We start from the raw sequence: 25,832 nt of genomic DNA on the forward strand, positions 1-25,832 counted from the left end.
ATTCAGATTATATAAACCATCCCTACAACTCAAAAACAAAAAACCCTCCAAAATATGATGAAAAAGTGGGTGAAGGACATTGCTCCAGGGAAGATACTCAAACGGCCCACAAGCAAATAAAAGACGCCTGGCAGCCCCAATGGTCAGGGAAGTGCCAGTCAGACCCACACGGGAGGTCGCCTCCCACCCATCACAACGGCTACGATCAAACATTTGTAAAATAACAAGTGTTGGCCAGGACGCGGAGGAATCGGAACCTTGCGCGCTGTTGCTGGGGACGTAAATAAAACCGGTGCAGCTCCTCTGGAAGACAGTATGGAGATTCCTCAAAGAATGAAAAATAGAATTACTGTATGATCCGGCGATCCCATTTGTGGGTATACTTACAGATCCCCCAAAACTTGAGAGCAGAATCCGGAAGAGATCGCTGATGCACCCAAGTTCAGTGCATCGTTGGTAACAGTAGCCAGGAAGCGGAGGCGCCCAGGTGTCCGCCCACTGACGAGCGGATGCGTCAAGAATGAATGGCCCATCCACGCAACGGAACATCATTCGCCCTTGAAAGGGAAGGACACTCTGATCCCTGCTACAACACGGATGGACCGGAGGACATCATGCAGAGTGAAAGAAGCCAGCCACAGAGGGACAAACCCTGCCCCGGTCCCACTTAGAGGAGGCATCTAAAAGCGATGAACTTAAAACAGAAAGATGAACGGCGGGGCCAGGGGCCGGGGTGGGGGGCGTTGCTGTTCGGTGGGGACAGAGTTTCAGTTTTGCAAGGACATAAAGTTCTGGAGAGCTGCTGTACAGGACACGTGTGCGGTTCACGTGACTGTGCTACACATTTCAAACGGTCAGGATGGCCCATTTGATGTAACGTGTTTGTCTTTTACCACAATAATAATAATAATAATAATAATAAGCTGAAGGCTCTTTAAAGAATCAGAATTTGCAGGCCCTGGCCGGTTGGCTCAGCGGTAGAGCGTCGGCCTGGCGTGCGGGGGACCCGGGTTCGATTCCCGGCCAGGGCACATAGGAGAAGTGCCCATTTGCTTCTCCACCCCCCCTCCTTCCTCTCTATCTCTCTCTTCCCCTCCCGCAGCGGAGGCTCCATTGGAGCAAAGATGGCCCAGGCGCTGGGGATGGCTCCTTGGCCTCTGTCCCAGGCGCTAGAGTGGCTCTGGTCGCGACAGAGTGACGCCCCGGAGGGGCAGAGCATCGCCCCCTGGTGGGCGTGCCGGGTGGATCCCGGTTGAGCGCATGTGGGAGTCTGTCTGACTGTCTCTCCCCGTTTCCAGCTTCAGAAAAATACAAAAAAAAAAAAAAAAAAGAATCAGAATTTGCAGGAAAGAGTGGTGCGTGGGGGTCAGGGCAGGGGGCAGAGCTGAGGGGAGGCGGGTAGGAGGCGAGGTGCATGCCGGGTCAAGTTCGAGGTGGCTGTGGACACGGGCAGAGCCCAACCCAGCCCAACCCCCCCACTCCTGGACGTGACAAGTTCTCCTCACGGAGCTGGGGGAAGACAAGGTTTGAGTGAATGCAGGGAAGACACAGGTAGGAAGGAGCCACAGGGTTACCGTGTGAGGATGGGAGGGAGGGGGCCAGTCTGGCCACGGGGACACACACTTGGGTCAGAGGAAGTCTGGGTTTGGGCTGGAGGCAAACTCCCGGAGCTCCTGCTCCATGCTGGGCTCTGTGCACGGGGTGGGGGGTGGGGGTAGGGAAGCCCATCAGCAGGTAGAGATGACAAGGCTCAGGGGACGTGTAGACAGGTCAGGGGCCAGGGCTCGTCTCCATGTATGCAGAGTCTCGAAAGGGTTCTCTTCCCGCGAACATCATTTGATGTGTAGGTTTCTTGCTTGGTGGCGGTGGCAGTGGCAGACGGGAGCTACGGTAAATGTCCCCACTGAAGTCTGTTGGCCCACACGGGCGCACACGGTTTCTCCCATTTGGTTAAAAGAGAAACAGTCCTTAATTGGTAGCCCCTTTGGGTAACTACCATTCAACACGATCCAAGCGTGGTCCTGGACGAGACGGACGCTCATCCTGACAAGGCACCGAAAGCCACCTCGTGGTGCTCAGCCAGAGATGCTTGATCCAGACGTCCCTGTCCCTTCTCTGTTACTCACGGGAACTTTCCATTTTGAATTCTTTGGAGCTGGTACGTGCATTTGATTGGTCAGCTCACTTGTGAATCGTGCACAGGAAGTAAAACCAGAGGAGGGGGGGGTGAAGCCATGGCTTTATTTATAGAAACCTAATTTTTGCTATTTATCAAAAAATAAACACAACCCACCTCACACTAAAAATATGCCTCCGAAGATCAACAATGAGGCCATGTTTGTCTGATTCCATAGAGAAGTGTAACTTGCAAATCATAGGAATTTCTCACAGACGGTCTTAGAATAATCCAGGGCAGTATGCCAGCAAGCCTTTTTTTCCCCTTCTCCTTTCCATTAACATTTTAAGCAACATGTCGCCTCCTCCCTAATTCTGAACCTGGCAAAGAAAAGCCTCCTGACCTCATACATTATCGGTACAAGCTGTGTGACCTTTGCCAAGTTACTCAACCTCTCTGAACAGTTGCTTTGTAGAATGAGGATCATGATCCCTACCTACCTTCCAGGAATGCTGTGAGGGGTGAAAGAGATCATAAGCCCGTGCGAGTTCTAGATACTAAAGAGGTGCTCAGTAACCAGCCGCAATAATGAATAATTATAGTGCGCTAACGGTGGGAATTTTTGTCACCAGTGCTAATTCCACAAATCAAGGGCTTGTCACGGATGTGCTGGTGGAGTCAGCCCCGTGTGGGGCCGCCCTGTTAAACCTCTCCAGCAGCACTGAGAGATGGTTTGCGGTCATGGAAAAAAAACGGTCCTGTTGCTCCCGGGCGCATCTTAAAGGCAGAGCAAGGGAGGAGCCCATGGTTACAGGTGCTAAGAACAGAGGATGCTGCACCATGTCTCAACATATTTTATTCCCCACTTCCATCTGAGAGATGCCTGGGGTGCCGGGACGTACACGGTCTCGCTGTGTGAATGTGAACCCTGAGCCCACCGTCTCCTAATGGCAGGGCCTTGGCTGTCTCTTCATCTGTGAATGAGGAAGGAGCAGACAGACTTCCCTCCTGAGGTTCAAGGATGACCCGTCTGGAGTGCACACAAGAGTCTGGTGGATAGCCAGACACTGTAAATCTTAGCCATCCTAAGTGTTACTGATGATGGCATTTGAGAATCTGTTCTTCTTTCTCTCTCACCATTTAAATGTTTTTGGTTTCTTTTTAGGTGAGAGGAAGGGAGATAGTGAGGCAGACTCCCACATGCACCCCTATGAGGATCCACCTGGCAACACCATCAAGGGCTGATGCTTGAGTACTGAGCTATTTTTAGCACCTGAGGCTGGTGTGCTCCAACAGAGCCATCTTCAGTGTTTGGGGCTATGCTTGAACCAATTGAGCCATGGCTGCAGGAGGGGAAAAGGGAGATGGGGGGAAGGGGGTGAAGCAGATTGTCACTTCTCCTGTGTGTCCTGACTGGGAATTGAACCCAGGATGTCCATATACTGGGCTGACACTCTCACTGAGCCACTGGCCAGGGCCCACTTAAATATTATTTTTCTCACCATGGTAAAACCCATACCTAGAACAAATCAGATGCTCAACAAGATCTGGCCAGCAAGGCAGGAACATGCCCTACCCTCATGAAGATAAAGCCGAGCAAGGCAGGGGTGACCACACCCTGTGATGAGCAGCCCACTGGAGGACCGGGGCTGTGGGGGACTCTGGTGGGGCCACTGATCAGCTCCTGGGAATGGAAAGGGGTTAGGAGGAGCAGGAGGAGAATGACTCCTCTCAGGACATCTAAAGGTAGCACTCGGCCCTCGCTGTGAGCACTGAGACTGTTTCCGATTTTTTACTGTTCTATGTGAAACATTCATTGCTCACCTCCTGCTCAATCAATTCCTTAGAATATATTGCTAGAATTAGAGTAATGGGATCATGTGTAAACACCTGTTTTATGCATATTTCATCCATCCATCCATCTATCCATCATCCATCACCCCATCCACCCATCCATTCATCTCCATCCATCTCTATCCCCATCCATCCATCCTTCCATCCACCATCCATCCACCATCCATCCATCCATCCATCCATCCATCCTTCCATCCACCATCCATCCATCATCCATCTCCATCCATCAACCCATCCATCCAACAACCATCCATCCATCATCCATCATCCATCCATCTACCTTCCATCCATCCATCCTTCATCCATCCATCCATCCATCCATCCATCCATCCATCCACCATCCATCCATCCACCATTCATCTATCCATCATTTATCCATCCATCCATCCATCCATCCATCCATCCATCCATCTCCACCCACCTACCCACCCATCCATGTATCCACCAACTACTTAGTAAGCTCCCGCCATATGCTAAGCTCTGGAGACAGAGGGTGAGAGGGCCCCGCTGACCACTGCCCTCCTAGTATGCAGCTAGTTCCCTGGTGCCTGGAGAGAGCTATGGAAGGGAAGGCTTTTCATACAAGAGCACCTGGCACATAGTCGGTTCACAATAAACCTGTGGGGGAACGAATGATCTCCCACAGCCAAGCTGCCCCGAGATGCTGGGACCACATCAGAGTCGAGAGCCATTTGGGCCGGAGCTTGTTTCCTGTGGGCTCAACCATCATCGGGGTATTGATCAACACGGCCAATCTGCTGGGCAGAAAGGACAACCTGGATGCTACAATATTCATTTCTCTGATTACTAGGAAAGCTGTCATTTCTAGACATTTAGTCTTTTTTTAAGAGTAAGCTACCTAGTATGGTCTTGTGCTAATTTTCCTATTTGTGTGTTAGTCTTTCTTTAAAAAAAGAATCCGTAAATACTTCTATTTTAGAATGATGAAACTCAGTACTCAGCAAATACTCCCAGCTTATCTTTTATATTTGTTTCTAGTCATTATTCTTAATCTGTAAAAGTTAAAATTTTTTGCTTTATAAAAGTATTTTTGGGGGTTTAGTATTGTACTCAGAAAAGTCTTTACCCAAGATCATATGGATGTCAATCTTATTTTCTTCTACAATACTGATTTTTTTTTTTACACTTAAAAATCTTAATGCCTCTGAACTTCATTTTGGTGGATTTTGGGTTTCCGTGTCAGATGGGGACGCAGACCTGCTTTTTCTCAGTGGCTGGCAGTTGCTCCCTGCCACGGACACGCTCCGACCATCCGGCCTCTCTCTGTCCTCAACTTCCTCCAGGAAGTCGACCGTTTCCTGACCTGGATCTTCCAGGCGAATTTGAAAGTAATTTCAACACCCTCCCTTCTCGAACTGAGCATTCCACCGGAATGCCATCTCACTGCTAGGTCGTCTGAGAAAGAATGTGTGTCCTTACGACGACGGTGACCTGCTCTTTGATGCTTGAAGGGTGACTTTCCATTTGTTTGAAATTCTGTTTTTGTTTTGTTTTTTTAAATTTGGGTCCCTCAGCAGATCTTGGCATTTTTTTGTTCTTAGTGGCATTCCATTTCTTTTCAGTTTATTCCTAGACTATTCTATTTCCCCCTGCCCTCGTGAACTGGGTCTTTATCGCTTATAATTTCGACAGTGTCACCGGCTCTGGCCAGGCGTGGCCTCGGGAGGCGTGGCCTCGGGAGGCGTGGCCTCGGGAGGCGTGGCCTCGGGAGGCGTGTTGAGCCCGGCCCCTCGCCGCCCTCCTCCGCTAGTCCTCTCCGTGTGTCAGTGTGTCAGCTGACACTTCTTCGTTTTTTGGGGAGGCCATCGTTCCATCTTCACCCAGCTGTCCCGCTATCTCCTTCTTTCCTGAGCTGTAATTGTTACTGAATTTTCTTGTCCAAGAGCACAGCCTAGAACTTCCCAGAACCGGTAACAGAGCTGATCACGGCATCCTTGATGATCTGCCCCTGACGTTAATGAGACCACTTTTACCGTGTCACTACTCAGCGTGGTGATGGAGTCTGTTGGCTTGAAATAGACACTTGAATTCTGTTACAAAGGTGTCCTTTTTTTTTTTTTTAAGGTTTTGACAGTCCTGGCCAGTTGGCTCAGTGGTAGAGCATTGACCTGGCGTGTGGAAGTCCTGGGTTTGATTCCTGGTCAGGGCACACAGGAGAAGCGCCCATCTGCTTCTCCACCCCTTCCCCTCCCCTTATCTCTCTTTCTCTCTTCCTCTCCCATAGCCATGGCTCTATTGATTGAGCACATCGGCCCCGGGGAACGAGGATGGCTTCATGGAGTCTCCGCTTCAGGCACTAAAAATAGCTCAGTTGCAAGCATGGGCCCCGGATGGGCAGAGCATCAGCCCCAGATGAAGGTTGCTGGGTGGATCCCAGTCGGGGTGCATGTGAGAATCTGTCTCTCTGTTTCCCCTCCTCTCACTTAAATAAAAAATAAAATAAAATAAAAAGAAATCAAGAGTTTTGAGTCGGCAGAGATGTTGAGTTCTAGCAAACGTCTTTTTTAGCCTCGAGTTAAGCGGATCACCAGTGAGGTGGTTTGCAGAAAGGCCACAGGTCTCCCACCCCCACCTATACCTACACCCTTCCCTGCGTCACTGCACTGCCTGCCAGCAGGGGCTCTTGCTCTACCTGGACTGAGGCAGGCTCTGTGACTTGGTCTGACCAATAGGACACGGCAGTGACAGGCCTTGTGTGTGTCCCCTCTCCGTCCCAGACTCTCCACTGCCCTGTGAGCTCCGGGCCAGTCTGCTGGGGGATGAGACACATCACCACTGTCACCCCCGCCAACGGCCAGCTTGTCTATGACTATCTGCGCCCACCTTCTACCAGCCAGCCCCCGCTGACCCCGTCCGCTGACTGGCTGCAGGACAGAGCCCCGTCAGGAGCGGCCAACCCCGGCCCCAGCCAGCCCCCGCTGACCCCGTCCGCTGACTGGCTGCAGGACAGAGCCCCGTCAGGATGGGCCAACCCCGGCCCCAGTCAGCCTCGCTGACCCACAGCCTGATGGGCGAGGAGGAAGGGTTGTTGTCTGAAGCCACCACCTTCTGGGACGTTTGTCATGCAGTGACAGGAAACTATGCCGCGGCTTCCGTCTCTGACCTGCTTAGCTGAACGGACTGTACTGCCGCGTCCTGGCAACCACGGAGGAAGTCCACACGTGGGACGTGCCCGGCGTTTCTGACACCCTGCCGAGCTGCCCAGACCTCGGCCAGAGCGACCCGGCGCTCTTTGTCAGAACTGGCCACCAAGACCTTGTAAAATGTAAGGCTCATTTATAAATGTGTTGTCGGCCCCCAGAGTAACCCTGCAATCAACGTGTGTGTGTGTGTGGGGTAAGTGCAATCTCTGGATTTGCCCACGATCCTGGGTTCTGGATGTGTGACAGTCAGAGGAGAATGAACATAATGTCCCGAGTGCGGACACAGCGGCTGACACCCAGGAAGTCTTAGGCCCGCTCCACAGGCGCAGGCCAACGGAAGCCGCTGACCGCCCGGGTGGGGCTTAGGGACTGGTGGTTCCGCTCCATGAGTGGTCACAGAATGAGTGGAGCGCCCAGAGTCCTGCTCTCGCTGAGCTCCGCTGTGGCGGTTTTACACTGTATCCCCAGGTTCTCTGAGCTCCTCTGTTCGGAGGGTGGAGCCTCACCTCCTCCCCTTGCAGGTGGGGCGGACCCAGCAACCAGCTCCTAACAAACGACGTCAGTCAGAGGTCACCGTGTGACTCCTGAAACTGGGTCTCACGAGGCGTGTCAGCCCCTTCCTTCCTCACTCCCTCCTGGGCCACGGGCTGGGGGGGGGGTGTCACCGCCCTGTGGGGACAGTCCAGCAGCCCTGTGGAGGCCCAGCCGACGCCGTGACTACCACCTCCTCCCGAGAGCCCCTCGCCGGAATCACAGGGCTGAGCCACCCCCCGAGTCTCTGACGCACGCACAGACTCCGAGCTCGCGTTTCTAGTTTTGAGACGGCTCGTTCCGTGGTGCAGGAGAACCGAGACGTGTCTCCCGGAGGCGCCGGAGGTGAGGTCATCCCTGCCAGCGTGCCCTTGCTCATCAACGCCAGGGCCTGCCACCGACTTCCAGCCTCCTGCTGATGTGGAAGCCTTCGCTCACCGGACACTCGGCTCAGAGCGCATGCCAACGGAGCCAACCTGGGTTTCCCGGGCCCCTGGCGTCCGCGGGAAGCAGGGGGCCTGACCACGCCCCTTCCCCAGACCTCGAGAGAAGAACCTCCCAGGTGCTGCCAAGGACACGCCCTAACAGCCCCTCGCACTGGACTCAGCCTCCTGCAGGGACCGGGCGCAGGCTGAGCTCAGCAGGGGAGAGCTCAGCGGGGGGCACCCCTGTGCAGACAGAACCACCGCTTCAGGCGGCTCCAAGCAGGGCGGCTGCCGGCACTGCCCTCTCTGCCCTTCTTAAAGACGTGTCATGGACGCATCAGACATGTAGCTGAGCCCACACAGCTCGGTACGCTTTTGCGAACTAAACACACACCCGTCCCGGTCCCCGGAAGCCCCTACCTTTCCCCAGAGGGACACCCCCGTCCTGGGTCCTGTCTCCGCAGGTGCCGGGCCCGTTTCTGCCCGTTACACACACACGGTGCGCACCCTGCCTGGCCTCCCTGGTGCGTCACGACCTCTGTGATTCCTCCCCAATGTCGGGGGCCGTGGTGACCGACGGAGCCCCACGGCCGTGGGACGAGCCGTGGCGGGAACAGCCCGCACACACGTGTCCGTCCTGTGTCCGCAAGCGTTCCGCGAGCTTCCGGTTCGGCGCTGCTGGGAACCACGCTCGATGGAGCCGGCGTGTGATTCCAGGCAAGCACCTACCTACCCAGGAGCGGACGCCGAGTCCACGTTCGCCGGACAATAGTAAATGCCGCCCTATCGGTTTCCCAGAGCGGCTTTCACCGGGAGTTTCCTGAGGGCCCCGTGAACCTGAGCCCCTTTTGATGTGCTGAGTGGGCCCCTTCTTTTCAAAGGCTTCCTAGTGACCCGACAGGATCTCTGCATTAATGGGAGGCTGCCTCTCTCTCGGGAACGGGCTGATAAGCGTCCCCTAGAAGTGGGCGACACGTTCCATTTTCCGCCTAGGCCAGGAGCCCAAACACACAAGTGAAACTTCTAGCTAATTATTGACAGAAAGAAGGCTTATCAGGCTGCCCCCTCCCCAAGGACTCGTTTTGCATCGCCATGTCAACCTCTTTAATGTCCCCATTCAACAAGGCATCTCGCTTACAGCTCGGCCACAGAAGTTTTCTCCTGGGCAGCCCCCCGGGGCTTCTCTGTAAAGTGCCTTCTCCGAGACCTCGCTTGACCCAGGTGGGTTTCTGGTTACACCTGACTCAGAACCCTTTCAGTACGCGACAATGCAGGCCACACCGAGCGGAGGACACGCGGGCTTCCCCGCCCTTTCCTCCTGGAGGAAACCCAGAGCACGGTTACCAGACACCCCGGGGGCCGAATCCCAGTGGACTTGGGACAGCCCCGCTCGCTCCGGCTCTCACTGTCTCCCCGTTCACAGCGGGGCGTGGGGCTCTGGGCAATCAGCAGGGCAAAAAGCACTGCAGGTATTGCCTCGATTTGACAAAGTGCACTGAGCACCTGCTTCCTGCTGGGCGCTGAGGACATCCACCAGGGCAATCTTTGCCCACCTGGGGGTTACCTGGTGGGGGAGGGGGGAGGCCGGGGGTGGTGGTGGTGGTGACCCTTGACCACCTGACCTTTATGTCCGGCCGGCAAGTGGCAGTCGATGTGTCCAGCCCACAAACGCCCGATGACCACTCTCAGAGACTGCTGGGTGTGGGAGGGGCGCTACGGCCACCGGTTTGGCAGTTTCTTGGATAAATAAACACACGTCTACCCTCTGACCCGGGATTCCAGTTGTTGTCATTTAGCGGAGAAATGAAAACACACGTCCATCCAAAGCTCTGCTCCTCGCAGCGTTCCTGATGGCTCCAAACCGGAAATGAGCGTTCTTTCTGGGAGGCTGGGCACGCAGACTGGGGCCATCCACACCACGGGAAACGCTCAGTCACGCGCCCCCTCCCCCCTGCCCCCGCCCCTGCCACCCTGGGCGCACGGAACATGGTGCCAAGCACCAGAAGCCAGACGCAGAGAGTTTACACTGCCTGAGCTTATGTAGGTGAAGTTTAGAGTGGAATTACTCCACGATGACGGGGGTGAGAGGGGTGATGGGGCACAAGGCCATTCTCTGGGGGTGACAGAAATATTCTACACCTTAATGGTGTGGGGGTTACAGGGATGCATGGATTCGTGATAAGAATGATGGACTGTGGGCACCTTACTGTACATCAGTTATACCTCGGTTTAAAGCACCTAAATTATGGAGCCTGATCAGAGTGACAAGGAGAGGGCGGCTGGCGTTGGGGGTGTGGCTGAGGGGCACCCCCGGGGTGGGGGTGGAGTGGATCGGGAAGGTCTCTGTCTACAGAAGACCTCGGAGGCAAGAGGAGAAGAGGCTGGGGTGGGGCGGGGGAGGTCGTGCTCCAGGGGGGCTGCTGTGAAGAGTCCCCATGGCTTCCGTCTGCGTCTGCGGGTGGCTCCGGGAAGCCTGTCCTGAGCCCTGTGGTCTGTGTGACCAGCTGGAGCCCAGGTGAGCTTTGCCTGCCAAGGGCTTGGGCTCCCTCCCGGCCCCCTCTGGCCCCTCCCGGCCCCTCTTGGCCCCTCCCGGCCCCTCTCTGGCCCCTCCTGGCCCCTCCCTGCCCCTCTCTGGCCCCTCCCGGCCCCCCTCTGGCCCCCCTCTGGCCCCTCTCTGGCCCCCCTCTGGCCCCTCTCCGGCCCCTCTCTGGCCCCTCTCTGGCCCCTCTCCGGCCCCTCCCTGGCCCCTCTCTGGGCCCCCTCTGGCCCCTCCCTGGCCCCTCCCTGGCCCCCCTCTGGCCCCTCCCTGGCCCCTCCCTGGCCCCTCCCTGGCCCCTCCTGGCCCCCCTCTGGCCCCTCCCTGGCCCCTCCCTGGCCCCTCCCCGGCCCCTCCCTGGCCCCTCTCTGGCCCCTCCTGGCCCCTCCTGGCCCCTCCCTGGCCCCTCCTGGCCCCTCCCTGGCCCCCCTCTGGCCCCTCCTGGCCCCTCTCTGGCCCCTCCTGGCCCCTCTCTGGCCCCTCCTGGCCCCCCTCTGGCCCCTCCTGGCCCCTCCCTGGCCCCTCTCTGGCCCCTCTCTGGCCCCTCCCTGGCCCCTCCCAGCCCCGACTTTTCCTTCCTTTGGTTTTTTTCTTCACCCTAAGGCTAATTTATGGGATTTTCTTATCTCTTATTCAAACGCAGATGTGGACCCTAACCCTTTATTTGAGAGATGGGAGGAAAAGCAGGGTATTTAAAAAAAGAATAGAGTTCAGTGTACAACGTGAGGCGGCCCCGGCATGCTTTGAGGGGCCACCCGCACTCTCCTGGTGGGGACAGCAAATGCATGCAGCTAACCTGCCTGGTCCCCTCCCCACGAGAAAAGAACGATGATGAAAGCACACATTTAAACCCGGGGGGAGGCTCCACTCGCCAGCCCCCTCCCAGGGAGGACAGGGCCCAGGAGGAGCCTCGTTTGCGGGAGATGAACCCCTCCTGCCTCTCAGCACGTGGGCGTGGGCCGCCCCCTGAGCTCCCAGCCTTCCGGGAGCTCTCTGCCTTTTCCAGGCTGATGGCCTCTAAACGCAAGCTGGAGGTCAGCCGTCACTCCGCTAGAGACGGCCGTGTCTTCAAAGGCGGCACTAGACTGATCATGAAGGTTGGTCCCCGACGTAGCCTCCTGAAGGGACTGTCACAGGTGACCATCCTTCCACGCCAACCTCCTCATTGGATCAGGGAGGAGGAGAACGCGGTCCTGTCTCTGCCACCACACCGCTGTGTGTGACCTCAGGAATGTCACTCGTCCCCCCCCCCCCACCCGCCCCAGTCTCCTTCTGCCACCTGAAGGCTGGGCTTCGCCTTCTCAAATTCAGGGGTCTCTGGAGGAAATACGGAACACACAGTCGCCTCTTTAAGGGCAGAAAAGCACCTGCTCCAGTGAATAGTTATTAAAAACCAGTGACCACTGTTTCCAGACTCTCTTTGACGCGGAAGCCGGACAGTCCCCCTGCCCGCCGGGCAGGCTGAGGCCAGTGGAGGCCAAGACTTCAGCCATCTCTCCGGGGAACACTTCCAAGCACCCTGGGCCTCGAGCTGAGTCAGAGTTTTCAATCGTCTTCTCCGTCAGCTACGCTTTAATTTATAATCACACTCTCACGTGCACACGCGCGCGCACACACACACTGCCAGCAGCTACGGGATGCTGAGGTTACAATATTCCTTACGGAACAGCCTGCGTACGTGCGACCCGGCCTGCTCAGCTCAGCCAGGATGCTTTTATAAGTTGACAGCGCTGATCGGAAACCTTCCGGGGCCCGTAAAATAAATCTTCAAGAACTGCAGACGCCAGCGTTCAAAAGAGAAACAAGGAACTGACCACGGGGGGGAGGGGGGGTGTTGGGGGCGGGGGAGCTGACAGCTCGCCTGAGCCAGGTGAGCAAGGTCCCCGTTGCAGGGTGAGTCACCCAGGGCGTGCGCCCGGCCTGACGGGATGGGAGGAGAAGGACGCCTCGCCCCCCCCCCCCCGGGGTCCTCCCCGAGCTCACAGCCCCAGGCTGATGGTGACCAAAAAAAAAAAAAAAAAAAGAAAAGTTCCAATTAAGGACATCCCACAAAAAGGCTGCACAGGCCTCCTCAAAACTGCCAGGGTCATCAAAAACAGAGAGAGAAATGTCACAGCCTACAGGAGGCTCAAGAGATGTGAGCACCGAGAGGGACATGGTGTCCCGGACAGGGAACCGGGACAGAAGAGAGGACATTAGGAAAAAGCCAGGGGAATCTGCATACAGGACAGGCTTTAGCTCAGTGGTCCCCAACCCCCGGGGCCGCGGACCGGTACCGGTCCACGGGCCATTTGGTACCGGTCCGCAGAGAAAGAATAAATAACTTACATTATTTCCATTTTATTTATATTTAAGTCTGAATGATGTTTTATTTTTAAAAAATGACCAGATTCCCTCTGTTACATCCGTCTAAGACTCACTCTTGACGCTTGTCTCGGTCACGTGATACATTTCTCCATCCCACCCTAAAGGCCGGTCCGTGAAAATATTTTCTGACATTAAACCGGTCCGTGGCCCGAAAAAGGTTGGGGACCACTGCTTTAGCTGATGCTGCTGTGTCTGTCCGTGGGACAAGGTTCCCCATGGCTGAGACGTCCCTGACGAGAGACTGGTCTGGGGTACTTGGGAAGTCTCCGTACTACCGTGGTAAGGATCCTGTAAATCCGAAACTGCTCTAACAGAGAAAGTTTACTTTAACAAAAACAGAGTAACGATGGTGACAATTATCCAGTTATAACTGGCTGGGAGTGAACCCTGCTCACCCGGCCGGCTGCTCCCACCGGGACCGACCCGGGAACCACCTCTTAGGTCTTCAAAGCAACATACACCACCAACTGGCTGATTGTTAAAATGTATCATGCAAAATGAAGAAAGTAGTTCGGGGCTGTTTTGTTTTTTTCCTTTATGTGACCACATCACCCCAGATCAGTCCTGTGAATGACAATTTTTAATCTATCTAAGTAATCTATATATTTATAAAGAAAGGTTATGTCTTATACAAAGTCATTATCTAGAGATCTATTTACTCCATCCATCCGTCAAAGACGTGGGAACCTTTTCCTGCTATACCAATATCCAAAATGAAGTGTTTTCACCTAAAAGCACGTCTTTCTCCTAGAGCACACAAATGAAATACAGCGGCATCTTGAACTCCCGGGAGCCTTTTCAAGAACACCGTGAAAGGGTTTCCTGAGCTCCGGTGAGTGATGCTGAGAGAGTGGGAATCGGAGAGACAGAGAGCCCCACCTGTGAGGCCGGGAGACCACCGTGGGGGCCGGGGTGGGGGCGGCGACACGGGCGGCCAGGGCGGAGGCAACCGTGAAAAACACACCCGGGGCGCAAATTTGAGAAAGGCGCAAGGGACTGCCCTCCGCCCCGCGCGCCAGACATGGGGTGGGATGTAGAGGCGCAGCAAAATGCAGAGTCCACGGCGTTTGCAGCCTGTGGCTCCCACGGGCATGGGTGTGGGCTGGGTCTGAGCCTCCTCGCCCCGAGAACACAGCCAGGACTAGGACCAGAGCACCCCAAACTCCAGCACGGGTCACCGCCGGGGCCCACCGCCCGCGTGCGGACTCCAGACCCGCTCCAATCCCTGCGGCTCGCCGCCCAGGAAGCGCCATGTATGTAGTAAAAATCACAGCGCCGTCACACGCCTCCGCCCTGCCGCACCTTCCTTCCATAGCCCCGTTTCTGCGCAAGCGGTGTGTTCAGACTTCTGCACCAAAGTGCCTTGTCAACGCATTAAAAAAATCATTACACACCCGAGGTCGTCGTGGGCACAAGTCGTTCCGGCCAAGGGAAAGGATTAAACCTTAGGTGTCAAGGGTAATGTTTGCACACCACGCCCGAGAGTAAACAGGGGTGCAACGGGCAGCTCCCAGCGGCAGGCTGACCCATGCACGGGGCTGTGACCGGACCTCCCAGCCTGGAGCGTTCAGTTGTGTGTGGGAACCCAGGGCTCAGCCCAGTCTCGGTGAAAGGTCCAGAGGGGAGCAAAGTGTCCCCTGGGCTGGGTTACAGGCCCAGTGTCTGTTTGCTGCACACGAGGGACCAGCCATGTCTACCTAATGGCCACGTGAGCTCTGTCAAAAGGGATTCTTAGAAGGTTTTTAATACTTCATTAAACATCATGAAGACCCCGGCACGTGTGCCAGTGCTGACGGCTGAGGGCTGTGACGGACACTGAGTGGGAAATGACCGCCAGGCCAACATCTCCTGAGCCACCAGGCCCCCTGCTGGGTTCCTGAAGCAGCAAGCCCCCCCAGCCCAGGGCCAGGACGGACTTCTCCTTGGAGAGCTAGGGAGGCAGTAGCTGAGTTGAGGTAGGGGGGAATAATCCAAGGACCCAGTTCTAGTCCTCAGCTGACTGTCCTCTGGTCTAAGTGTCAAGGTCTCCCTGGTACAGCCAGCAAGCCCCGTCCACCCCAACTGACTGACAGGGCACTCTTGGCTGTGTAAGCATGGGCATGTTACCTGTTCTCACTGTGCCTTGGTTTCCTCATCTGTCAAAAGGGGCTCATAATACTAACACATGAATGGGTATTAAAGGGTATGACAAATGTAAAGGGCTTGCAACAGTGCCACCATCCACCCATCCATCTGTTATCCATTCATCCGTCCATCATCCATCCACCCATCCATCATCCATCTATCCATCCATCCATCCACCCATCCATCCATCCATCATCCATTCATCCAACCATCCATCCATCCATCCATCCATCCACTCATCCATCCACCCATCCATTATCTATCCACCCATCATCCATCTATCCATCCATCATCCATCCATCCATCCATCCACTCATCCATTCATCCATTCATCCATCTATCCATCCATCTATCATCCATCTATCCATCCACTCATCCATCCATCCATCCATCCATCCATCCACCCACCCATCTACCCATCCTTTCATTCATCTATTCATCCACCCATCCAATCACCCACTAAACCCCACCATATTAGGCCCTGTGCTCGGGCTAGAGAAATGAGTCCATCAAGGGAGGCTGGCATGATGGATGCAGTTAACAGGGACCTAATCTGTTGTGTCCTTCAAGGAAGTGACGGCTGAGCCGCCACATCAATAGCTCAAAGGTGAGGAAGTGGGTCACGGCCTTGGCACACCGAACTCACTTAGCCAGAATCAGGAAACTTCCACACTGTAAATCACAGCATAAATCTATGTAGGCTGTAAACTTCATGAGAGCAGGGTCTGTGGCTGCCCTGCATCTCCAGCTCCTGATGCTGTAACTGGCCCAGGGAAGGAGACGCATCACCACCTGTTCAAGTTGAATTGAACGGGGCATCACAGTGCAGTGGAACCGGACAGCCAGCTCAATTTGTCACACCGCAGCACAGAAGAGAATGCGTCATATGTGAGCACGTCAAAGGACATTGTCAAGAAAGTGAAAAGACGACCTAAAGGGGGCAAGGAGAGACTTGCAAATCATATACCTGGTAAGAGTTTACTATCCAGAATATATAAAGAGCTCCTACAATTCAACAACAAAAAAGGCAAACCAACCATAAAACGTGGGCAAAGGAGTTAAATTGATGTACAAAGAAGATATACAAACAGCCCATAAGCACATGCAAGGAGGCTCAACATCACGGGTTGTTAGGCAAATATAAATCAAAGCTACAATAAGATACAATTGGATAGCACTAGGATGGCTGCAATTAAAAAAAAGATGCTCACATACACACAGAATAACAAGTGTTGGTTAGGACGAGGAGAAGTCGGAGCACTGGTACCAACTGGGAACTGGGAGCGGTGGGAACACAGAGGGGTGCAGCCACGGTGGAGAAAGTTTGGTGACCGTGAGACTAGAGCTATGACCCAGCGACTCCACTTCTGCGTGCATCCCCCCAAAAGAACTGAAAGCAGGGACTCAAACAGACACTTGCACGCAACGCAAATGGTCACTGCGGCATCATGAACAATTGCCAAAAGGTGGAACAGACAGTTGAGTGAATAAGCAAACGGTGGGCCCTCCCTACAAGGGAATATTACTCGGCTGTGAAAAAGGAACGGCGTTTTGATGCCCGCTATGCCTCGAAGACACGCAAAGGGTAACACACCAGGCACAGACGGACAAATACGGTGTGATTCCACTCCTGCGAAGTATCCCGAACGGTTAAATTCACAGAGACAGAAAGCAGAAGAGGGGTTACCGGAGGCTGGGGGTAGGTAGGGGAGGGAGATGGGGCTGTTGCTTAATGGGTCCAAAGTTTCTGTTTGGGAGGATAAGAGAAAGTTTTAGAAACAGGTGGCGGTGGTGGTTTCATAACACCGTGGATGGACTGAACGCCACTGAATTGTACATGGGTGTTTCCAACAGCCGGTCCGGCAGAAGTTTCAGGCTGGCCCGCAAAAGAGTTAACCACCCTGATGTTGTATGAAGATCCTCTGTTGTACACGTATGAGCGATTAAAATGTCATGCTATTTATTTAACCTCGATTTAAAAGAACAGGAACAAACAAAGAAACAAACAAAAAACCTGGAAAGGCAGCCCCTCACCTACCCCCACCCAAGCAAGCCTGTTTGTCCCTTGCAATCCCGAAATCTTGGCCCTGCCTCCGACACCTCTCTGACTCTGAGACCCCACGTCCAGTGACTTCCGACACACACAGAACCGGACCTCCGCCTCTCCCCACACCCGTGTGTGCAGCATCTCACACCCGGATTATTGCCGGGGCCTCTGACGCAGCCTCTGCCTGTGTCTGTCAGCCTGTTCTCTGCAGAGCAGCCGGAGGGAATCTGCTCAAACCCGAGTCAGCTCCCGGCCAGCCCTGCTCCAGACCCCTCCACCAGCTCCTGCCTCAGCCAGCTCAGGTGAGGGGCTTTGTATTGGCTATTTCCTCTGCCCAGAATGCCCTTCCCCTGCTTCCTCCAGATGGGATCCCTGGCTACCTTATTTAGAATTGCCTCTGGCCTGACCGGGTGGTGGCACAGTGGATTGAGCGTCGGACTGGGACGCGGAGGACCAGAAACCCTGAGGTCGCCAGCTTGAGCTCAGGCTCAACAGCTTGAGCGTGGGGTCGCTGGCTTGAGCATGGGGTCGTAGACATGACCCCATGGTCGCTGGCTTGAGCCCAAAGATCACTGGCTCAAAGCCCAAGATCACTGGCTTGAGCAAGGGGTCACTCACTCAGCTGGAGCCCCCTGGTCAAGGCACATATGAGAAAGCAATCAATGAACAACTAAGGAGCCGCAAAGAAGAACTGATGCTTCTCATCTCTCTCCCTTTCTGTCTGTCCATCCCTATCTGTCCTTCTCTCTGTCTCTGTCAGAAAAAAAAAAGAAAAAAAAAAGAATCGCTCCTGTTCCTGTTCAACTTTTCTTCATGAGACACCTTGCTAAGCCAGCAGAGTAGATATTTAATTAGGTACTTTTGATGGTCAAGAAAGCTTCAGGAGGGCCACGCCTTTGCCTGCTCTGTCTCCATCTGTGTCCCAAGCCCTGAGGACGCAGTGCCAGGCGCCCAGCCAGCCCAGCACTGTTGAACAGGGGCATGAAAGATTGGGGAAGGGAGGGAGGGCTCTTCTGTCTCCACTGAGCGGGCAGAATAACGGCCCGCTCGGGCTTCAGGTCCGGCCTCCGCCACTTGTCAGCTGTGTGACCACGAGTAACCGCTTTGTGCCTCCTTCCCTCATTCGGAAAGGGGGCAACAGCGGGGCCCTCCGCGCGGAGTAAGTGAGGACCACGCGTGAGAACGCTCACACACCCACTCAGCGAGTTAGCTATCTGCACTCTGCCTCCCTCCTTCCCTTCCTCTTTTCTTTTTTTCTTCCCTCCCTCCCTCCCTCCCTTCCTCCCTCCCTCCCTCCGTGCCCAGGAGGAGGCCACCGGTGTAGAGACACACGAGGGACATCCTCACAGGGTTTTGCGGGATGAGCAGGAGCAGGAGAGGCGGTGGAATGGCTTCCTCCACCTGCCCTTGGAGGAGGTGCAGACTGTGGGCTTGCGAGCAAACAGCTTCTAAATAAATAATGAGGGAGCCGGGGAGGACGCCCGACTGGGAGGTGACAGGTGTGACAATCGATGGCGCAGGCAGGTCAGAATGAGCCGGTCCTAGGACACGGCGCAGAGCGTCAGATGCGGTGTGACCGCACATCTGGGTCCCGCGAAACCGGGCTTATTTCCAGGAAGCCTCGCGAGAGCAGGGGACACTTGGGCCAGGGCCTCCGGGCTGACCTCTTAAGCCAATGCCTTCCCTCCCGCACCCAGCTCCTGCCTCCCGCTCGCCCCCCGCCCCCCCCTGCTGGCGGGACCCTCTCTCTTCCTCCTGGACCCTTAATTGGATGAGTACCTAGTGTCACTTCTAGAAAAAAGCCAAATTGGGCTGTTGAAGAAGCAGACATTCGGATTAAGTTTCCCCTTGGAAATCAAAACGGAGGGGGAGCCGGTGGTGGTGGCGGGGAGGAGAGAGGGAGCGAGACAGAATCAAAAGGAGAGCTTCCCAGGCTATAGTTAGCAGCTCTGGCGGGAGGTGGCACGCTGATTGTAGGGCACAGACTCCTAACCAGGGCGCTCCGGGAGGGTGGAACTCCGCTGTGGAATTTCAAGAACACGCGTGCGTGCGGCGGCGGCCCCTTGTTACAGACACACTCGCTCCCAGGTTTATTTAATAACCTCTGAACTGCGGTGGGTGGGGGGTGGGAGGGGAATCATCCAGGAAGCATTGCTTGGGTCATTTATTTTAAAAATTATTGGTATAAAAATATCCAGGGTTGTGATTTATGGGCAGGGAGAGGCCCAGGAAGTGAGGGAGTCCCCCCCCTCCCAGCTGGTCCCAGCCTCATTCCCCCCACCCCCCCACCCCCGCCAAGTTCGTCTGCAGTTTCCATGATGACTTCAAATCATAGTAGTTACTTTATATCGCAAATAAATCTCCAGAATAGCATGGAAATATTGTGTGTATTAATAGCGTCTGTAAAAACATCCGAAATCCTCCCATCTGCCCGGCGGAGGACGCTACAGGGCTTGGGGGTGCTCTCCTGGGACGGGAAACCTCCAGGCAGCCCAGCAGTGCCCCCTCCCCAGGGGCGCAGCTGCCCCCACCCCCACCCCCTGCCCAGCCCGCGACCTGACAGCCCTCCGTCCGTCTGTGGGTGCCCCCCAGTGACCTGTGGCCGACAAAGTATCCCCTTCACCCAAGAGCAGTGCGGGAATGGTCCCCGCCAAGGAGACTGAAGTCCTAGTCTCCCGCCCCTCCTGCGCCCAGAAGTTCCCAGAAAGCCTCCATCCCCGGGCGTCCCGGACGTCGCTGCTGTTCAGGGACCCTCGCCACCACCTTCCACCCCATTCGCCGCCCCCGCGCCGCCCTGTACACTCACGGGCTGCAGGGTCTTCCTTGGAGGACAGCCCCTCGAGGCCGATGTCACCCTCCAACATGGCTCGGCTTGCTGCCCGGGTCCGGTGCGCCGGACGCACGGGTTCCAGGAGAGGGGTAACTTCGTCTTCGAGGGCTCTGAAGGCCGAGGTCCGAGCCCAGATGGTCAGAAGACAGTCCCCCTCCTCCTCTGCAGACGCAGGATGCGAAGCCGCGCGCGCGCGCCGGAGCCCGAAGTTGGCCGCCCTGGTGCACCGCGCGCCACTCCTCCCTCTCGGCTTTTTGGGCTGGGGGTCCCGGGCCAGCCTCCCGCCCCTGGGGGCTACCTGCGGACACCGCCCTCGCCCCGCCCCGAGCGCAAATCGACTCCCTGGCGGTCACCAGGCCACCGAGCGAGCGAGAGCGAGCCAGTGAGCGAGCGCACGGGACGCTGGAGACAAGTCGCCGCGCTCGGCCCGCGGGTCCGGCCCGCCCCCCGCCTCCCCTCCGCGGGCGCGTCTCCACCGGCTCTGGACCGGCTTATCAGCCGCAGCGGACAGTGGGGCCCAGAGCGGCGGTGCTCGGCGCGCCCCCAGCCCGGCCCCCCGGGAAGGATGCCCACTGGGGGAAGTGCGGGAGCAACGACCCAACCCTAAGAGACGCGCACAGCGTGGGGTGATTCCGTGGGTGGCCCATCCAGCGTCAGTGAGCACACTTGCCCCAGGCGGGGGGACCCTACCACGTGCTCTCTCAGACCAGAGGAGGTAAAGCCCTGGCTTGGCAAGGAGAGCTGGAGGTCACAGGGCAAGTGCGGCCTGAACTTGAACCCGGGCTTAGTAAGAACTGGAACCTGGGTAAAGGAGAACTGCCCCCCCCCCCCAATAGGAGAAAGATCCAGTTCTGTGAGGACTCCAGTTAAGTGAGGCTGGAAGAACTGGGCCAGGGGCGCAGGCGGGGGCTTCTGACCCACATCCTACCACCAGCGCTGGGCTGGGAGCCGGAGGGGCCACACTCCAGCCCCGTCCATGTCTGGAGGGCCAGGCTGGGACAGGTCAGCATCCTTCCTGGCAGTGGAGATGCAGGCACCAAAACAGCTGAGAGCCACAGGAAGGCCCCGCCTGGGTCTGCCCAAGCCTCACACTCACAACACCCCACGGAAATGCTCAGCAGAACTACCTCCGACAGACAAACCGCTCGGCCGCCCCCAACCACCACACAGGGGCGGCGGGACAGGGGCGGCGGGACACGGGCAGCCCGCACGACCTTTCGAAAGGTCCTCTGACACTTTTTGCACCACGAGGAGCTAGGCTGGTGCTGGGAGCCCTCCTGTACCAGCGACCGCTGAGTCACCTGCCAAGTTAACTTGCCACAAGCCACCAGCTTTGGCTGGCCCCTCGTAAAGACAGACCCAGCCAACTCGTGGGGGCGGGCCACGTCCATGTGAAAAGCATCTATGCATCGTGGTGGTGGTGGTGGTGGTATGGGGTGGGGGTGGTGGTATGGGGTGGTGGTGGTACGGGGTGGGGGTGGTGGTATGGGGTGGTGGTGGTACGGGGTGGGGGTGGTGGTACGGGGTGGGGGTGGTGGTGGTGGTGGTATGGGGTGGGGGTGGTGGTATGGGGTGGTGGTGGTACGGGGTGGGGGTGGTGGTGGTGGTGGTGGTGGTACGGGGTGGTGGTGGTGGTGGTGGTATGGGGTGGAGGTGGTGGTGGCAGTGGTGGTGGTACGGGGTGGTGGCAGTGGTGGTGGTACGGGGTGGTGGTGGTGGTGGTGGTACGGGGTGGGGGTGGTGGTGGTGGTGGTGGTGGTACGGGGTGGTGGTGGTGGTGGTATGGGGTGGAGGTGGTGGTGGCAGTGGTGGTGGTACGGGGTGGTGGTGGTGGTGGTGGTACGGGGTGGGGGTGGTGGTGGTGGTGGTGGTACGGGGTGGGGGTGGTGGTGGTGGTGGTGGTGGTACGGGGTGGTGGTGGTGGTGGTGGTATGGGGTGGAGGTGGTGGTGGTGGTATGGGGTGGTGGTGGTACGGGGTGGTGGTGGTGGTGGTGGTATGGGGTGGAGGTGGTGGTGGTGGTATGGGGTGGAGGTGGTGGTGGTGGTGGTGGTACGGGGTGGTGGTGGTGGTGGTGGTGGTATGGGGTGGAGGTGGTGGTGGTGGTGGTGGTACGGGGTGGTGGTGGTGGTGGTGGTATGGGGTGGAGGTGGTGGTGGCAGTGGTGGTGGTGGTGGTACGGGATGGGGGTGGGGTGCCGTGCTCCCTGGTCCACGCAGGCCTGCTGGGATTGGTACCATGTGCCCTGCTCTGGGTGGGTGGAAACTCTCCCGGTAGCAGCAAAACCACAAAGAAATGTCTCCAGTCTAGAACATGCCCGGCCCCCACCCCAAGTGCTGTGTACAGAGTCCAGCGCCCTGCCTCCCAGCGGGTCAGGCAGAAAGGGGACCTGCCATTGGCTTTGGTATTTGTCCCCGTTCAGTCTGGAACTAAGGAATTGGGGGACAAGGCACCAAGTGGGTCCTCTTATCCTCCATGGAGGGAGGCTCCCCTGTGAGAGTCTGCCAGGAAGCCCCGCAGCGTGGGCCGAGCCTCCCACACACCTGTCCCAGGTTGGGAGGACAGAGCATGCCCTTGCTGGGACCGTGTGAAGTGCACACAGCCAGTCCTCCTGACCCAAACCACTGTTGGGAGGAATCGAGATTAAAACACTCATTTTTCTTGGAAGGGCCTGATGGCCAACGTGATACATTAGCAATAGCTCCGTTGTGTAAATACACCGAGAAAATTTTAGAATTCTAACCCCTGGAATGACGAACTATAAACCGAAAAGGCTCAGGGGGAAAAAAATGTAAATACGTCCCGGGGGCTATTTTTAACCACCATTGTTTACCTTTCTGGGCCAGGGATGGGCTATTGTACATTTAGCCAGCTTAAAAAAATAAAAGAAAAAGAAAAAAAAAAAAGCACATTATTTTAATGCATTATGATTAGCAGAAATATGTTAAACGGCCGTGAACAGAGGTTGATTCATTCTGAGTGACGCCATTTTCTTCTTTTCATTTTTGAGTCACATTCTGATAAAAAAAAAACAACAAACCAAAACAACACACAAACAAATGAACCTTTCAGCCTGAGTCCAACATACGCGAAAGAGCCCATTGGTCCGTCCGTCGTAGAGCGAGGACCACTTAAGCAGTTCTCTCATTCTATTCAGTTTAGAAAGATATTTTAGTAAATACCCGAACCAGCTTTTTTTTTTTTTTTTTTTTTTTACAAAGATTGGTTTGGGCTGCTATTTTGGTAAACATTGCCGGGTGAGAAGGACGCCAGTCTGGGGAGAGATGGGACTCCCGCGTGGTCTGAGCGGGGACCGCGCTGCCCCGGCAGGAAACGGAACCCCCGGGCCCCCGGCCCCTGCTCAGGGAGCCCCACGAGGCCGCCAGGAACAAGCCGCGTGTGCCAGGAAGATGTTTATGTCCGAGGCAGACTGGGGCAAGGGGACTGGCGCAGGGAGGTGGCACGCCTGTCACCACAGCCACCACCGTCATTACCGTCCACAGCAATCACGCCACACAATGCATATAATCATAGAAAATGGTTTCCCTTTTTGGGGAGGCGGCGACGGAGTAGGAGAAGGCCCACGCTTCGGCCCTGGACTCGGCCACGTTTTAAAATAGGCTTTGCAGGGGGTGGCTCGGCCCCCGCTGTGGGGTGGGGGTTCAGCCCGGCCTGATCACACACCGGCGTCTTGTAGCAACTCTGAACTTGCATGTGACTCAGGGCGGCCAGCCACAGTCCCCGAGTCCCCACGGCTCCCGCAGCTGCTCAGAGCCCAGAGCCCAGAGCAGAGGGCCAGGCCGGACTCAGTAAGCAGAAGGTCACCGAGACGAAACTACCCCCTCCGCAGCCCCGTCAGTGTGGCCCCTGCAGTAACCCAGCCCCTCGGATAAACCAGGAGGTGCCCACGGTGTCCCCTACACCCTGTCCCCACGGTCACTCGTCCCCAGCCAGGAACAGGGTCGCAGGTCATTTCAATACTGACTTCTTGCAGTCTCAGGAAGTCTGGCTTCACCTCAGCCCGGTTCTCTGAGCACCTGGCGCGCGGGTAGGGCCCCGACTCCGGGCTGGCAGGGGGTGGGGTGCAAATGAACCAGATGCTCCCCCCAGAACCGGCACACAGTTTGGGGAGATAACACAGGCGTTGGAGTTAAGGTCGGGGCCCCACAGGGAAACAGACAGCAGCTGGAACCCCCACCGTGGGCAGGTTTCTCCCGGGGACCCCAGTTTGTGCGGCTGTGCGGAGGGCCTTGCCTCTCGGGGGTTTTGCAAAACGGGAAGGAGAAGCTTCCCGCCCAGAGCGCGGCTCTCGCAGGCACCGGACTGGAGGGCGCCCCGCTTACGATGCGTGTCGTCCTCAGGTCAGCTGCGCGGTGCAGCCTGGGTGGACGCTGAGGCCCAGGGAGCGGCTTGGGGCGGGCAGTGGCCCCTGACCTGGGGGCTGTCAGGGGATGGCTGGGTTTCTCTGGGTTGAGGGTGGCTTTGGGGCAGAGGCGGGGACCAGGCGTGGAGGAGGGGGCAGTGGGGGGGAGCAGGCCAGCCTGGGAGGTGTGGGGTGCAGGGTGCAGTGAGTGGTAAGTCAGAAGGCCGGGTCTGAGCAGATCCCAGGCCTGGGCAGCTGACCCCTGAGCAGGGCTGGAAAACATTTAAAAAAAATTGTATCCAGGTGCAAGTCATGTAACATGAAACTATGCATTGTAAAGTAACAATGTGATGGCTTTAGGACATTCACGGGGGGTGTGCCACCATAGCCACTGTCTAGTCCCAGGACCTCTGCGTCGCCGCGAGGAAAACCCCACGCCCCACGGAGTCAGTCCCCCTCCCCTCCCCCCGCCCCCACTGGCCTCCAACCGCCCATCTGCTTCCTGTCTCTGCGGATTTATGCGTTCTGGACATTTCGTATAAACGGGGTCATACAATGTATGGTCCTCTGTGCACTGATTCTCTCACCGTGCTCCCCCCCCCCCCCGCACTTTATACTGCTCTTGACCTTCCCCTACGTGGGAGCCTGTATCAGGCTGAGTAATATTTCGTGGCGTGGCTATGCGATAGTTCTTTACCCATTTATCCTTTGGTGAGCATTTGGGCTGTTTCCAAGGGGTGCCATCACGGAGCATGGCTGGGGTGATGGCCCGAGGGTCCCTGGCAAGGCTGGGCAGAGGACACCGTGGCTGGGCCAGGCAGACTGCGAGGGGGACGGGGGGGGGGACGGAGATGGGCAGAGGACACCGTGGCTGGGCCAGGCAGACTGTGAGGGGGACGGGCGGGGGGACAGAGATGGGGGAGCAGGCAGGGAGCTGGGGAGCACCGGCACAGCCTTCCCACAGCTAGACACGCGAGGCAGCCGCTCTCGGCTGCCACAGGGGCTCCTAAGTAGGTCACAGGTGATGGAGTGAGCCGGCCCCTCCTCCCCGCACAGAGGCGGACGACCCGCTTCATCTCCCTGGACGTCACCCGCAGAGGGGCCCGTGGACCAGGTCAGCTGCTTGCCCGGGCTTCCCCGTTGGAGCCTGTTTGTTCAACGGGCCGTTAGGCGGTCCTTCCTGTGTGCTGGGTCCTGTCCCAAGCGCTTCATGACCTCCGCTCTCTGCCGTTTGTGCTGATGTCATTCCCACGTGACAGAGAAGGAAACTGAGGCTCAGAGAGGCAAAACCACGTGCCCGAGGTCACCCGGCAGTCAGCGTGGGCGCCAGGACTGAGGCCCAGGCAGCCTGGCTCCACGGTCTCAGCCTGTGTGTGACCTTCCCCGAACACCAGCCATCCAAGTGCCACCTCCCCGGTCAGAGCCTCGGCTGTGATCCTCCTGGGCTGGGAGTGGCTTCTTATTTTTCTTTGACCC

General features: G+C 56.8%; 1 protein-coding gene across 1 annotated transcript in view; it reads right to left on the reverse strand.

Moving 5' to 3' along the window:
• ANO1 (anoctamin 1) overlaps nt 1–20,181 on the reverse strand; it is a 161,205-nt gene extending 141,024 nt beyond the window's left edge. The window contains exon 1 of the mRNA XM_066383432.1: nt 19,971–20,181. Within this exon, the coding sequence (XP_066239529.1) occupies nt 19,971–20,028 (58 nt within the window). The 5' untranslated portion in view covers nt 20,029–20,181. The remainder of the gene's footprint in view (nt 1–19,970) is intronic.
• Nucleotides 20,182–25,832: the final 5,651 nt, after the last annotated feature.

This window comes from Saccopteryx leptura, chromosome 1, assembly GCF_036850995.1.
Source record: "Saccopteryx leptura isolate mSacLep1 chromosome 1, mSacLep1_pri_phased_curated, whole genome shotgun sequence".
NCBI lineage: Eukaryota > Metazoa > Chordata > Mammalia > Chiroptera > Emballonuridae > Saccopteryx > Saccopteryx leptura.